Source organism: Arachis ipaensis, chromosome B2 (assembly GCF_059453495.1).
Source record: "Arachis ipaensis isolate K30076 ecotype BB chromosome B2, ASM5945349v1, whole genome shotgun sequence".
Taxonomy (NCBI): Eukaryota; Viridiplantae; Streptophyta; class Magnoliopsida; order Fabales; family Fabaceae; genus Arachis; species Arachis ipaensis.
Window position 1 is genome coordinate 113,834,511 of NC_142437.1, and position 14,809 is coordinate 113,849,319.

Genomic DNA, 14,809 nt, shown 5'->3' on the forward strand with positions numbered 1-14,809 from the left:
AAAGTTAAATTATACCGTTAGTCTCTATATTTTTAGTGAAATTGTAAATTAGTTCTTACATTTTAAAAATTTATAATTGAATTTCTAAAGAGAATTAAAATTTTAATTTAGTCTCGCCGGTCAAAAAATGTTGATTTAACATAATATTTTCAGAATATGCTAAAAATATTCTTTTAAAATAGAGAATATGTTAAGAATATGCTGTTAAATCAAACTCTTTTTGAACGATGGAGACTAAATTGTAAATTTTAATTATCTTTAGAGACCTAATTACAAACTTTTAAAGTGTAGGGACCAATTTACAATTTTACTAAAAGTGTAGGAGTCAACTGTGTAATTTAATCTATTTAAAAACACAATATCTTTCAAACTTTTTTTATATTTTCTTTTTCACTCTTTATTAATAAACTTTCATAAAAGATAAAGCATATAGGTAGATCAAAGAACAAGGTTTTTAGTATGTTCAAGAAGAAACTCAAAAGTCAAAACTTAAAAGTAGAAGGTGCTGTCTAGGGTAAAAATAAAGTGTTCATAAAATTCGTAGCTCAAGTTATCTTTACTTGCATAATGGGATGCTTTAAATTACCTACCAGTCTATGCTAACACATTGGAGCCATATGATCAGCCAATTCTACTAGAGGGTCAAGGAATGAGGAGCGAAAAATTCATTGGATTAAATGGGATAAGCTGTGCCAACCAAAACAGCGTGGGGACTTCAGTTCAGAGACAGTGAAACTTTCAATTTGACACTTTTACTTCAGTTTAGAGACATTGAAGCTTTCAATTGGAGACTTTTAGCCACACAAAGGTGGAGGCTAATGAAGGATCATAACTCTTTAGACCGTGTTTGTTTCTAAAAATAGGATAAAATAAGATATTAAAATTATTTAATGATAAAGTAGAATAAATTCTCATTTTTTCATTCAAAAATTTTGAAAAAAAATATAATAATAAAAATATAATTATAAAAAATTAATAAGTATATTAAAAAAAATAAATTATTTTTTTATTAGTGTTTTTGTTTTTTTTTTTTTAGAATAGATACAAAATATAATAAATAAATTCTTTTGAAAAAAGAACTTAAAATATAAGGACTTTTATTAATAATAGCTTATGAATAAGTTATTTTTTGTTTGGACTTTTAATTATATAAATATTTATTTTAAAGTTATAGGGATTGAATAAATGACTTAAAAAATACATTTTTTTACACAAAAGAATAGATATTAAAATAACGATGATAATAAATACCTTCTAATATTAAATGTTGATTTTACATAACCTAATCTCACTTGTTTTTAAATTGTTTATACTCATAATTCAAACCAATCTCTTTCGTTTTAAATTTGTCCAACCAGTTTGGTTAAAATGTGTTTCAGGACTTGATATGGTTGCTATAACTCATCCTTAATACTATAACTCGACAGTATATATTATATGGCCGTTATAACTTGTCCTTAATGCTATAACTCGGCAGGCCATTATAACTTGTTCTTAATACTATAACTCAGCAGCATGCTTTATAGATCAGTTATCAATAACGGGTACACAAAAAAATATTATAACGTCTTAATATGCTATTACTCTCTATTAATGCAAATTATTGAGAGTATAACAGCCGATGTTTCATCCCAAAATATAAAAGGGAGGTAAAACGTTTATTTGATTCATTGCGTTTTCTACAAAACTTATTATTCACGTACTGACTTGAGTCTTGAAGTGCCTTTTGCAGGTACCCACCCCCTTATTATCTCCTCATTGATTTATAACTCATCCCGACAGAAAGCTTGCAGATACTCATCGGTAGACGAGCTATACACCGGCCAACCTCTACAAGAACATGTCTATTTCTAATCACCATCTCTTCTTTACATATTTCATGAATATAAGAGTATTTTGTTCATTTCAATCAACTTTAAATTTTCTTTCGGACTTGCCACTTTTATGAATTTACTGAGGAAGAACATAAAAAAATCAAACAAATATTTCATACATGAAGAGATACATAAAAAAGTGGAGAGATATTACAAAATAAGGGAATGACCCTATTGAAAAAAAATAGTGGAAGACCAGCACTTCTAGTAGATGGAACATTGCGTGAAAATAGTGGAAGGCCGGTACTTCTAATATTGCGTGAAAATAACGGTGGAAGACCAATATTTCCAGTAGAAATAGGAAACATTTTTCACAAAGCCAAAATTAAAAGTAGCACAATGGTCTCTCTTATTTTGAAGTCAATTTTTTTTTAATAAAAATAATAAAATAACTTTTGAAAGAAGAAGTCATATCTTTCTACTTTTTCAAAAGCACTTAATTAATTCTTTCACAGTGGTCCCTATTCTGCTTCCTCTTGAACTAACTCTAGAGAGCCTGAAATCTCTTGATTTTCAGAGGAAGCACGAAGCCAATTGAGGAAGAAGTGGCATCAGTGATGAAACTGAACGAAGAATATGGAAAAGGGAGTGTTGTTTCACTGAAGTTATTTTGGAGAGTGACAATTTGGAAGTGGTGAAAACACTCAAACAAGGTAAGCTAGATGACACTTGGTTTGGTCATTCATTGACAATAGACTCTCTGATTGCTGAATTTAGATCACTTAGTTTCAATCACGTGAAAAGAAATAGAAATAGGGTAGCACATGGACTAGCAAAATGGGTATTTACCAATCCAAATTTAATGAGAATGGAAGAAGCTCCAAACCATATACAAAATATGGCAGGGATAAATATCATTGCTCCTCATGAATTTAACCCTCTCTTTCCTTAAAAAAAAAAGTGTATATAATAACTACGAGGAATGTTATGTGGCCAGCAACTTTGTGATTTGTAGCCATCAAATAGCCATGAATGATAGTTTTAATGGTATGAGATGAGTGTGAGATTTCATCCAATTACTCACTTTTCTTTGCTGGTTAGATGCTGGCCAAAATTTAACAAAGTTGCTGGCCCCTAGACTTTTCCTAATAACCACTTTAAATTCTGCTCAATATGGAAAAGGCTTCAAACCATACACAATACATGACACAACAACTTGGACTACTTCCAGTTTCTTAACAACCTCATCCATGGAAGGTCTCAATTCAGGTGATATTGCCATGCATGCCTCTGCTAGTAGCATCATCTTCCTTAGCATTCGACCATGCATGTCATCGCGAATCGAATTGTTAAATGAGCTCTGAAGATCATTATTATTATACTCAGATGACAATTTTCCAGTTAGTATCTCAAAAAGAACAACACCAAATCCGTACACATCAGATTTTTGAGTCAGAATTCCAGTTCGAATAACCTCCGGCGCGTAATACCCTTTATTTCGTGTAAAAAGATTGGTTGATTTGCCACTGAATATAGAATGCAAGCCAAAATACGATATGCAACCTTTAATATCTGCTGTGACAAGTATATTGGATGTGCTAATGTTGCCATGAACAAATTCTCCTTCACTTGATGAGTGGATATGAGCAACACCCTTTGCAACTCCAAGTAAAATCTTCAGTTTCAAATCCCAATCTAGTAGTGGCATTCCATTCTTCCTTTTCTCTGTAACCATATTGCACATGGTATATAAGTTTAAGAAAGTCATGGGGCTATGGATCGAAGAAGTTCCTATATACCTTATGTTAAATTTGATTACATTTTTAGTATGAGTAGAGTAAGGTATTCATTTTAAATAAGTGAATTCATTTTATAAAATTTTATGTCTCTGTCTTTTATAATAAAAGAATTCCAATGCAGAACCTCATGGTATGAGAGTAAGGGGTTGAAAAGCAGTTACCATGCAACAGATCGGAAAGGTTGCAGCTGGCTATGTAGTCGTAAATGAGCAACTTCTCATCCTTGGAATAATAGCCAGCAAGAAGGGGCATAATATTCGGGTGCCTAGAAAGCCTTTGCAAAATCAGCAACTGCCGATCAAACTCACTCTTCCCCACCACCACATTTCTCAGCCTTTTCACAACCAGCGTCGTCCCATCCTCCAACATCGCTTTGTAAGCAAACGTTCCATAACTCGTCATCCCAAGAACCTCTCCCGAAGCACCTAACAACTCATCAATATGGAAATTACTAGAAGACCCTTGGAAATCGGGGAACGTTATTGTAACAGAGTCAGTTGGACTACTTGACTCGTCGGCTTTGATGTTTGTGTTGAAAATGGATTGGCTCTGGCGATTCACAAAAGCATTAGATCCCAAAGACGGCGAACTTGTTTCGTGTATCTCTAAATGGCCCAAATCAGCGGATAAAGAGACGTGACCAGAAGAAGAGCACCGTAAATGTGATGCAGAGGATAATTTACTCACTTCACTGCTTATTTTCCTGACCTCAAGCAGAGTCTCCTTCAAATCTCTGGCTGTCTGAGCCTGCAAATCAATCATGAAGAACTTGACCAAAGATTCTACCAACGCCACCAGCTGTTCTTGGTACCGGATCCTGGCGATGAAATTCAACTTGCGGATCTTGGAACACTTGTAGACGAGCTTGGTGCCTTGTTCCATTTCTCTCATGAGGGATTCAAGCTCTTCCTTTGGACGACCCAATTCATTGTTGTGGTTCTCTATCTCTTTGACCACAGGAGCGATTGCTGTTAACGTTGTTCTCAGGTGCGCTAAGGTTTGTCTGAACATCATGGCCTTGTCTTTCATTGCCAGGACCGCTTTTAGCAGTTCTCCAAACACAGCACCTACTGCAGCTCCTCCTACTAGTGATGCTGCCATACTTAATTGTTTTATTATTTAGCTATTGATTGGTGTGAGGTTTGAGCAACAGATCAGAGAAAGTTCTTACTTGTTACTTGTTGGTGTACCAAGTTGATTATTAGCAAAACTGCTTTCTTGTATGGAGACAGAGTCAACGCGTCTGAACCATGATTCGAGAATGGGAGGCTTCTTGGTTCCTTCAAATAAGCTTCTTTTTCTTTTCTTTTCTTTTTCTTTTTATATTCATATCCATTTTTTTTAGAGTTATACTAGGTAACTAATAACTTTTTTGAATAATATAAACAACCACCAATCAAATCAAAACATATTACACCTCTAAATTACTTACCTAAATCTTAATATTAGAATAATCATGCGTATACAATAGTAAAATAAACATCCGATATATCTATTATTCACATTGTTTAGTATTTTCATTGTCTACCTATGCTTTTCCTTTTTATTATATCTCCACGACGTTGTTGAATAAAAAGAAGGGGAGTTATAGTGTACAGATGCGATGATACAGATATTCCTCTTGGAGTTATCTTGTGCTGACAGGTGTCCAGAGGAGCCGTAGCTGAGTGTTTGCTGAACGGTGTAACGTGAAGCGACAACGAAGCCGAGTAGCTCATGCTGGAAGGAAATTGACTCCGTTTAGATAGTAGGTGCTGTGCCTGGATGTGCGAGGATTGGGCCCAGTTGGATGGACTCCATATGAGGTCTTGGATATGAGTGGGCCGCGGAGGCATCATGGTAGAAAGGGTGAAATGAGTTAAAAGCATAGTGCAAGATTAAGTGATTTTGTGTTGTTTGACCGTTGACCCAAAAAAAAAAAAAGGGTTGTAGGACCCAAATGAACACGAACAAAATAAAGGGAGAGAAAGGACAAATGCGCCTGGACAAAATTTTTGGGAAACATTGAAGAGTTAGTTTATTAAAGAGGAAGTAGTTGTTTTAGTGCTATACTCGTTATAGGTTAATTTTGTATAATTTAAGAAGTAATGAATAAAGATAACGAATATTAAATACCTGAGTATGGTACTACTAGATTAACAGTAAAAGTATAATTCATGCAATATCGCTGGAACGTTGAGATGTAAAAATATCTTAATATAAATACAGTTTAGATGCAGTTTAAATGTGTTGATTCTATTTATTTATTAGAACGTAGACTAAATAATATAGTACAAGATTTAAATATGTAAGTATTTGTTGGCGCCATAGTTACTGAACATTGTATAAGATTAGTATGGAGTGTTCCGATGTTGGGTTTGTTGACTTCTAGCTGTTACTATTAATTAAAAGAAGGCAATAGAAAGAGTCAGTTTGATCAGTATAGATGTGGGTATGCCTCCGAAGTGAATAAAGTCTTGGTGAATGGCAGTGTGTAAAATCAGCAAGCAGTTGGTTGTTAGGGTATTCCGAGTTTGCAACGAAAAATCTAAAGAGCTATCCGGATCGGTCTGGAGGAGGGGGACGTTTTCGATTCGGTTGAAGTTATGAAAGAGCGGGAGAATGTAGTGATGAGACAAACCGAAGTCCAGTTGCATGAATAATGCAATTTGATGGTTAGCAGTGAATTTGAACCAAAAAATTAAGAGCCATTAGCAACTAACAGAGCCATGGAGCCATCAGTAACAGAGTCATCAGTAACAGAGCAAAGAATTGAAAGCAACAGACTACATGAGCCAGCGAGCCATCAGTAAATTTGAAAAAAAATTAACAGCCATCAGGAACCAGCAAATATAAGACAGAACCATCAGCAGCATAGAATTACAATTTACAAAATATTACAAGAGAAATGGAACAAAAATTGAACAACAATTTAAGAACTTCAAACGAAGAAGAAGACTGAACATTCAGAATGTAAAAGGAAGAAGCGGAGGCGAAGAATTGAAAGCAGGGCCACTAAACTAGGTTCCGTGCCGAGAAGGTAGCGAAGAAGAAAATGACGTGCTGAGCTACCTGGGGAAGTGGAAGATGAAAACAACGTGCCAGTGAAGATGAAAACAACACAGGGAAGAGGAAGCAGCGGTGTTGCTGAGGACCTGGGGACGGCGGCGGCAATGAAGGGCTAGGGTTTTCCTTTGCTTAAGAGTTGTCCAGTACAGGGAGTGAGTAATGACAAATGAATGAAGGATTGGGTGAAGAGGGGGGTTGGTTCACGAGTGGATACGTTTCGGTTTTTTTTTTTACTAATTAAAAACCGGCGTTGGTTTATTTGAACCGGCAGGTTACTGGTCTGGCCCAACGGGCCGGTTCTCAATCGGTTCGGCGGTTTTCTAGCAATTTTCCGGCGATTTTCCGTCGAGCGATTATGGGTGGAAGAGTGGACCGCTTGCATCGTTGGTTTCCGGTTGAACCGATTTGACTAGTCGGTCCGGTTCGGTTTTTAGAACCATGGCTCTCACTCCTTACCTTAAACCCTCGGCCATTCACCTTTAATATAGAAGAGTGAAGCTTCCGAAGTTGAATCACGTTCAACCGTAGTACTGTCTTCTTGTCCAACATCAAATTAGCGGCAGATTCATCAGATGATAGAGAGAGATAGCCCGAATCTGTTGCGTGCATCTCTCTCATAATTGTTTCATCCATCTTCTTCAAAGCCTGAGACTCAGAGGCTATCTTCTTGTTGGTAGAATAAAAATAGAAGTGAACTTTTTACCAAGGAAGATATGCTTCCTATCCGAATCCGATCGCGTCTTTTCTTGGTAACAAAATCTTGAAGACTTTCTTCAAATCTTTCCTTTTGAAGCAAAGATCTTTGTTAGACTTTCTTCATAGACTTTTCCCGTGACTTCCAATTTCTTCTATCTTCATCTTTGATAGATTGAATTGACCAAAAGCAAGAGAGAGGATAGAGAAGAGGGACAAAACGTTCGAAGGAAGCATTAAATGGAAGAGGGACAAAACTTTCGAAGGAAGCATTAAATGGAATCTCCTCTCTTATCTCTTTCTTTCTCTATCTCTCTCATTCCTTCACTCATTCTATCTCTCGTATATATCATTATCAATGACTAATTACGAATTTTACAATCAAAATATACAACATAACATTCTCTAATTGTATTTAAATTAAATCAAAATTAAAATTGAAATACTAGAATTGAAATATAGCTATAATATATATTATATTAATATATTACTAACTAATTTAATAACTAAAATGTGTCACAGGACACTCTTATTAGAATTTGGAGAACACTTTTTCCTCTAAAATTAGTAAACATTCTTCTTATATTTTCTTATCTACCTCTCTCCTTTTTTCTGTTTCTCTCTATTCTTCTCGCTCTATGTATAATTTATAATTCATATTTTATATTAGTAATTTGACTAATCAAAATGTGTCACCAGATATTTTTATTATAATTAAAATTAAAATTTTTTTAACTTCCAAAATTAACAAACTCCATGTCTCATTCTTCTTGTTTATCTCTCTGTTTTCTCACAGTCTCTATTTTTCTCTACCTTTATGTTCTACAGAAAATAAAATTAACAACATAATATAATTTAAATAAAAATGTTATTATATACATATTTCTTATTTGACTTTAAATTTTTACTGCTTATCATTTTAATATATATTTTCACTTCTTCTCTTTTAAATATTTATTACATATAAATTAAAAAAATACTAATGTTGTGATTAGAAGTTAGAATCAAGATTCAATTGTTTTAAAAAAATTAATTTATTTTATAACTATCAGTAGAAATTTTTTTTATGTTAATATCTAATTATGTTTTTATATATCTAAAAAAATATTATTTTTAAATAGCAAGTATAAAAATTAATTATCTCTATTTGTGCAACAAATTTAATACCTAATTAAATATAAAAATAAACATATTAAATTCTTTCAAATTTTAGATAACGAATGTTAAAATAAAGTAAAAAAATTTAATTCTTTCATTTGGAAATAATAACTTAAAAATTTATTATTTAATAGCGTAAAGATGAAAAAGCAAAAATTGGGCACTAAACTCTCCTATTCTCTTTATATAATTTTATACCTAACCTCTAAAAAGAAGGTGGAAATTATTCTTAACTTAATTTTAATTTTTAAAAATGATTTCCTATAATTATGTTTCATAATTTTATTTACGAGAATGTTATTGTTTTCTTCTTTACAAGTTCGAAAGCCTAATCCCGACATGAAATCCTGTGGCTTATAATCGCTTACGTTTCTTTCATGAAAATAAATTTTTTATACTTGTATGGATAAAATTTTTCTCAACATATTAACACGGGTATTACAACAGTCAAATAACAAGGTCCTGGTATGTGGCTTCGCATGACGTCGTTGCATGCTTCACTAGCTCTTGTTTAAAGTAGGCTTCGATCCGGGTTGGCTTGCGGACGGTGGGAGCACAGCATGCACGTGTCATCTGATGCTTGTAGGGTTGCCCGCGGCATATGCTTCCGCTACAGTTGCATGTGCGTTGCATTGGGAAGCCATTCAGCAAGACATGGAAAGTTAGCGTTTGACCTGGCCGAGCATGTACAAGTTTAAAGGATGCATGCACTGGAGAGCCATGATCAGCCTACCTTAGCGAGCGAAAGCGGTTGTGTTGGACAGCTTCCGGCCCCCCGCCCCTTTTAGATCACATTTTTAATAATGGCACCGTTAGTATTGTTCACACCCTCCTGCGCAAGGCACGATTTCTGCTCGTGAGAGTTAATGGCCGTGCAACAGTGAGCATTTCGAGGGCAACTGTTTATGCTTAGCCGTGTGTTGATCTTGCCGTGTTACGGCGTATAATATGTGTGTCTTGTCACGAGCAACGCTATGAACGTAGTGATGAATTATTTTTAACCTATGCAGCATGTGCGAGAGAAGCAGAATGACCGGCGAATATCGACCAGAGGCAAGATCGTCATAGTTCAAAAATGGGTTCGGCCACGATAAAAAATGGTTGAGTTCAAACAAGAATACGAAATAAAGGGTCAATGCATCACGTGACATGTACATACGATAAGAATGGTTAATTAATTTGCACATACATATGGCCACAGCCATAATTCAGCATACATGAAAATAAATTAAAAAAATTCTTTGAAGAGCCAAATAGTGAAAAACGTATACTAGTAATCACCTATTGAGGCAGACAAAAGTAAACGCGTACGGTCTTAACTCGAGATACACCAAGAGATTAATGTCGGCATCGGTTGCTATTCTCCAAGATCGCTCACTCGAGGTGCCAACCTATAGCAGGGAGTCGCTAAACTTGCATTCACTGTCGCTAGACACATTGGTAGAGCGGCAATCTTGCAAGTCACCCCGACCTTCTTAAATGTGAAATTTGTCGAGGGGCGCACCCATTAATGGATCCGACGTAACGAGAAAGGTAACTAAGTCATGTGTTTGCTCCCAATGCCACCCAATCCCAAGAAAACATGGAAGGGGTTTATATTGCTCCCTAACAGGTTTTTGTAACGTGTGTGGTGTTTGTTTAGTGGGCTGAGGCTCTCCCTATTGTGGAGTGCCATGGTTTTGAAGGTCCGATAAGGGTGTTTTCTAGTCTAACCCTGAACGGCTTTGTGTGTTGCATTGTGGTGCAGTAGCGGTAGGCAGATATTTATACTGCCACTTTCTTAGGCATTTTTTTGGATGGACGAATTTGCCCCGATCATAACAATGATGCCATACATTGTGCATCTCAAATAAGCCAGCCTCTTGATGCATGTACAATTGGGTAAAGTTGCGGGGCCCATGAGGTCCTACACGGCGTCGTCTTGTGCGTTGTGAGTTTTGTTAAAGCAGGTATGACGCGATAGTTTGATGGACAACACAATGGGTGTACTGTAGCATGCATGGGGTTGTGATTCTTGTAGAAAGACTATTTCATCCCCCGCTATTGTGGTTTCCCGCCACTAATATCAAGACCTCATGGTCATAGTAATTCAATGCGAATGAATGTGTCGAAAATGTAAGGGGTAGTTTCGTCAAAGGGAAACTCAAGTGATGACTATGTGAGGATGGGGTGAGGTAGCAGGAGTGGTGCACGAAGATCACAACACTTCCACGAGGCATTGCACAAACGAAAAAGAACTTGCGCCTGTTAACCTCCTCCACGAAAATGGCCTCCATGCTGGTGTCTGGCAGTGTCCGGGTCTGACGTTATTATTCCCTCGCCACTGTTTCTCGGCACGCAAGAATCTTTCCATGGAAGAGGACAAAACAGAGCAGTCTCGCTTCGTTGGGGGTCCGTGAAAGGATCCCTGAGTGGCGGACACGTTCCTTATTCGTCTGTAGAAACCACATCAAAGATTCGCTCGTAGCTCGAACCCATGTGAGTTGATACCTTTCCACACTTAGCTATGTTTTGTTTCTTCCATATTGTTACGATTTCAATAGTGTCAGGGCAGTCGAGTGCCATACCTACGTCTTTCCCTTCAGAAGCTATCCCTAGTAACTATCTCGCCGGTGTTGGAAACTTGGTCTTTTCAAAATAGCTTTCTGTCCCCATTGTAGCATTAGGGTTCCGTGAACATGTGTTGAATCAAGTTGGCCCTATGAGGGTCATCATTGCCGCAGGCTCATGCATGTGTGGCCCAATAAAATAGGCATGTTTAGAAAGCAACCCATCTGGGCTGTGGTCGCGAAAGAATGTGAAGGCCAGCGGGTTATAGTGGACACAACCATGTACCCCTTATTCTACTGGGCCTGTCAACACGATTTCTGGCCCTGAAAAGCTGAAAGGAGAAGGGGGTGCACAAGAGGAACCCTCGATGGAGGTTTTTGTATGGCTTGGGCATATATGCCGTGGTCCTAGGCTAACCGGTGAAATTCCTGGGTATTGCAGGCGCTCACGTCGATTGTCCTTCGGTGAGAAGTCGTTTGGAAACGTTCGGGACAGACCACTTCCCGTACCGGAACCGGTGGCTGGATCGAGTTCCAAATGTTCCTTGTCGTGTGCGAGGAAGATGTCGTGTGTTAACACTAGTAGGTAGATAAAGATATGTAGTTATTTATTTAAGGGACAACATATACAATGCATGGAACATACATGGGATAGTATGCTAAAGTTTTCTTCTCACTTGAATTTTACAGGGGCTTTGTAGGCAGAGATGCGGATGAAGTCGCGTCATGTGGAAGTTGCCGATCCTCCCGTGCTCCCAAAAACCAGGTATGTCTTAGTTGGGTACTTTTCCTTAGTAAGAAAAGTGTCACCTATTTGGAAGTGCAAGATTGTGTGATGTGGTACGTACTGTTGCAAGACTGCGAAACCATCGCGATGAGTATGGTGACAAGTGTCTCCGGGATGCAAACGGAGATGAGGAAACTTTCGGCCACGCTGTCCCGGCATGATGCCCTTGTACAAGAAGTGAGAGATGCCATCAAGCTACTGAGAAGAGACAATTCTGCTGTGTCCCTGAACCCGGTTCCATTTGGGCACTGCGCCACTTGCAGGTGCTACAAGGGGGAGGCCACTGCGATGTCAAAAAAGCGGACCATCGACAGCCAGCTATGAACTCCGAGGCAGGGCAAGGGTCTGTCATCTCGTCCTATCAGCGACATGACATTCACAGTTGACCATATTACATTCAGCTCTTCGCGGAAGAAGAAACCCACAAGAAAGAACCTCTGGCCCCAGAAAAAGTCCCCCGCAAGCCCCTCGCCGGAAGTGGTTCGGTCTTCTAGGATAAGGGGGTTTATTCATAGCATGCATATGCGAAGTCCATGAAATGTTCGTTCTAGATAGCCTAATAATCCAGTTGATTCTTGCAGGTCGATTTGACTTCCGAGCATGTGTGGGATAGCCTAAAATGCAGGAATCCCCCTAAAGAAGGCACTGGATGCATGCGTCTCCCCACTAGGGTTCAGAGCAATTACTATCCCACAGAGAACGAGGACGTGCTCGATGGTTGGCAGGGGATGGCGATGAAACTCGAACAAGTTCCCCGAGTGCGACATTCTATCTGTTTTTAAACTACCAATTACCAACTCTAGCCTAGTATGCGAATCCAGATTTGCTGGTAGTTCTTCGTTTGTGACACTTTGCAATTGATTTCGCAGACCATGAACCTTGCATTCCAGCCGCAGAACGACATGAATCTGTCTCCAGTTGAGCTGGCTGTGGCGGCTTACGTCTTTTGCAGGGATCTTCCCCACAGGTTAGTAACATGCGGTGGTCTTGCAATAGGGGCTCTGTGGTTGGAATGTTTTACAATAATCAATTTAAGTGACATGACTGCATGGTTTCCTGACAGCGAACTACTAGTGGATGTCGGCGAATGCATCGCTAACAGGGCAGCCCTGATGACCCTTATTCTGAGAGCGGAGGTTGTGGACGATGTACGTGCCTGTAGCGATCCTCATACTATAACGTGGCCTTAATGGCATGCCTTTATACGCGAACTGATGATGACACACTGACCCTATTCTTCATTGATAACTTTTTTCGCTACAGGTTCTAAACATGGTCGTCTGGATGCTCATACGGACTTCAAAACAAACTCAGTGGTTCCTCCCCACAAGCATCGTGGTATGTAATGGTCTTCCTTTCGAATTTGTTGATCAGAAGTTAATTTGTTGACAAGAAACGGCTGAAGTTTCCCTTCTTGACTTATCTCAGCAAGCCGCACTCGAAGGCCGAATGCTTACCTCAGGCACTGCCACCTCGCTTCGTAACAACTACATGCGGTGCAAGGTGGACATGGTCACGAGGGTATGTTAGTTACCTAACCCAATTAATTTCGACTGTATGGTTTCACGTTATGCCTCAATTCTGATTTCTTGTTCAATTTATGTGTAGATACATCAACCGATGTGGTGTGATGGTCACTGGTATCTCATGATAATTGATGTATCCCGCATGAAACTCATTTACCTGGACTCGCTTCGAGATCCTGCCCAAGCAGAAGCAAGGAAGATCGGCATGACGCGTGTGGTGAGTATCCGGGTTTAATTCCCAACTATTGGATCGTATCACTTTTTTTTATTAGTGTTGATGCTGGGTTCTTGATCGTTGTCATATATTCTTCCTGTTTAAGTAGGAATTGTACCTTGAAGGGCTGATGTTGGGACGGTCTTGGCTCTCCGGCAACTGCTCAACTCGACCCAGGTTTTCAACGTTCGATTTTGAAGAGCCTAAACTGCCCCAGCAGGATCAGAAATCGTGAGCTACGAATATCCCGTCCACATGCCTTGCACATGCATCCATGACTCAACAAAATTAAAAGTGTCGCAACTCATACTAAAAGTGGCATCTCCTTTGGAATACAAACTTAATTGTTTTTTTTTTGTGACTGTCCAACAGAATGGACTGCGGCATGTGGGTGGCACAGTGGATGATTAGGGACCATCTGTGGCAGGATTATAGTGTCCAGGTATTTTCCTCCATCACTAGTTCATGTCATGATAGGTTTGCATCTCGTTAACCACCTACGTATGTCGGGTTCGGTTTTCCTGTGTTATAGAACGTCAGCAGCGCAACGCATATGCGCTTGGCAGTAGATCTGGTGATGAAGTCGCACAACGACATGGCCAGCGACATCGTTGCCAAAGCCGTTGCTCACTGGTAGGTGGAGGCCGAGTAGCCATCGCCCTTGAAAAAGTTTCGGTCCTATATTGTCTGCATACCCTTTTTGGTGCATCTCCAACAACCGTGTGGCCATTTTGGAACAACTTGGAGCCCCACCTTAGGTTCAGATTTGGGTTGCGTACAGCACTTTTGGAGGTCAAACGACCAATTTTTTGTTCCCAGCTCTTGACCTGGCATAGGAAATGGTCTTCCACTTCGGAATTCTATAACGTGTCTCGGCTAATAGGTCAGGTGCCTTTGAAGCCGTGGAAGACTTATAGCACCATTCTGTATGAAGACATTATGCAACTCTAACCATTTTGTATAAAGACATTATGTACCAGCGACAATGTTCTTAAATATATATTGTTAAAGACCAAACAATGGTCAAGAAATTAACATCAACGTTCATATCTATTGTATTAGTATATACTATACGTATTTACTGAGAAATAATATTAACAGATTTTATTCGCTTTGGAAAAGAAAAATTATCTAACTTTATAATTCTTTTTTTAAAAAGATGTATAATTAAGTTAACAATGGATGAGTTAACAACTAAAAATAAAATAACTTAAATGCAAG

The 14,809-nt window shown here is 38.3% G+C and overlaps 2 protein-coding genes across 4 annotated transcripts in view; one reads left to right on the forward strand and one right to left on the reverse strand.

Annotated features, from left to right (window-relative positions):
• Window positions 1-2,639: 2,639 nt before the first annotated feature.
• The window catches only part of LOC107625872 (probably inactive receptor-like protein kinase At5g41680), a 71,367-nt gene continuing 59,197 nt past the window's right edge, over window positions 2,640-14,809 (reverse strand). Inside the window, exons 2-5 of one of the 3 annotated variants that reach the window (XM_088503857.1) lie at window positions 4,785-4,893; window positions 3,775-4,707; window positions 2,968-3,539; window positions 2,640-2,787 (exon numbers count right to left, since the gene is read on the reverse strand). In XM_088503857.1, the coding sequence (XP_088359983.1) occupies window positions 2,983-3,539; window positions 3,775-4,707; window positions 4,785-4,893 (1,599 nt within the window). In that variant the 3' untranslated portion in view covers window positions 2,640-2,787; window positions 2,968-2,982. Of the gene's footprint in view, window positions 3,540-3,774; window positions 4,894-14,809 lie in introns of those variants that run through there. The other 2 variants (XM_088503856.1, XM_021116255.2) reach the window with 2 other exon arrangements.
• On the forward strand, window positions 12,583-14,225 carry LOC107625873 (uncharacterized). Its single transcript, XM_021116256.2, has 9 exons — window positions 12,583-12,606; window positions 12,718-12,815; window positions 12,912-12,996; window positions 13,112-13,186; window positions 13,277-13,369; window positions 13,457-13,591; window positions 13,698-13,819; window positions 13,961-14,030; window positions 14,121-14,225. The coding sequence occupies exons 1-9, from the start codon at window positions 12,583-12,585 to the stop codon at window positions 14,223-14,225; spliced, it is 807 nt and encodes a 268-aa protein (XP_020971915.2).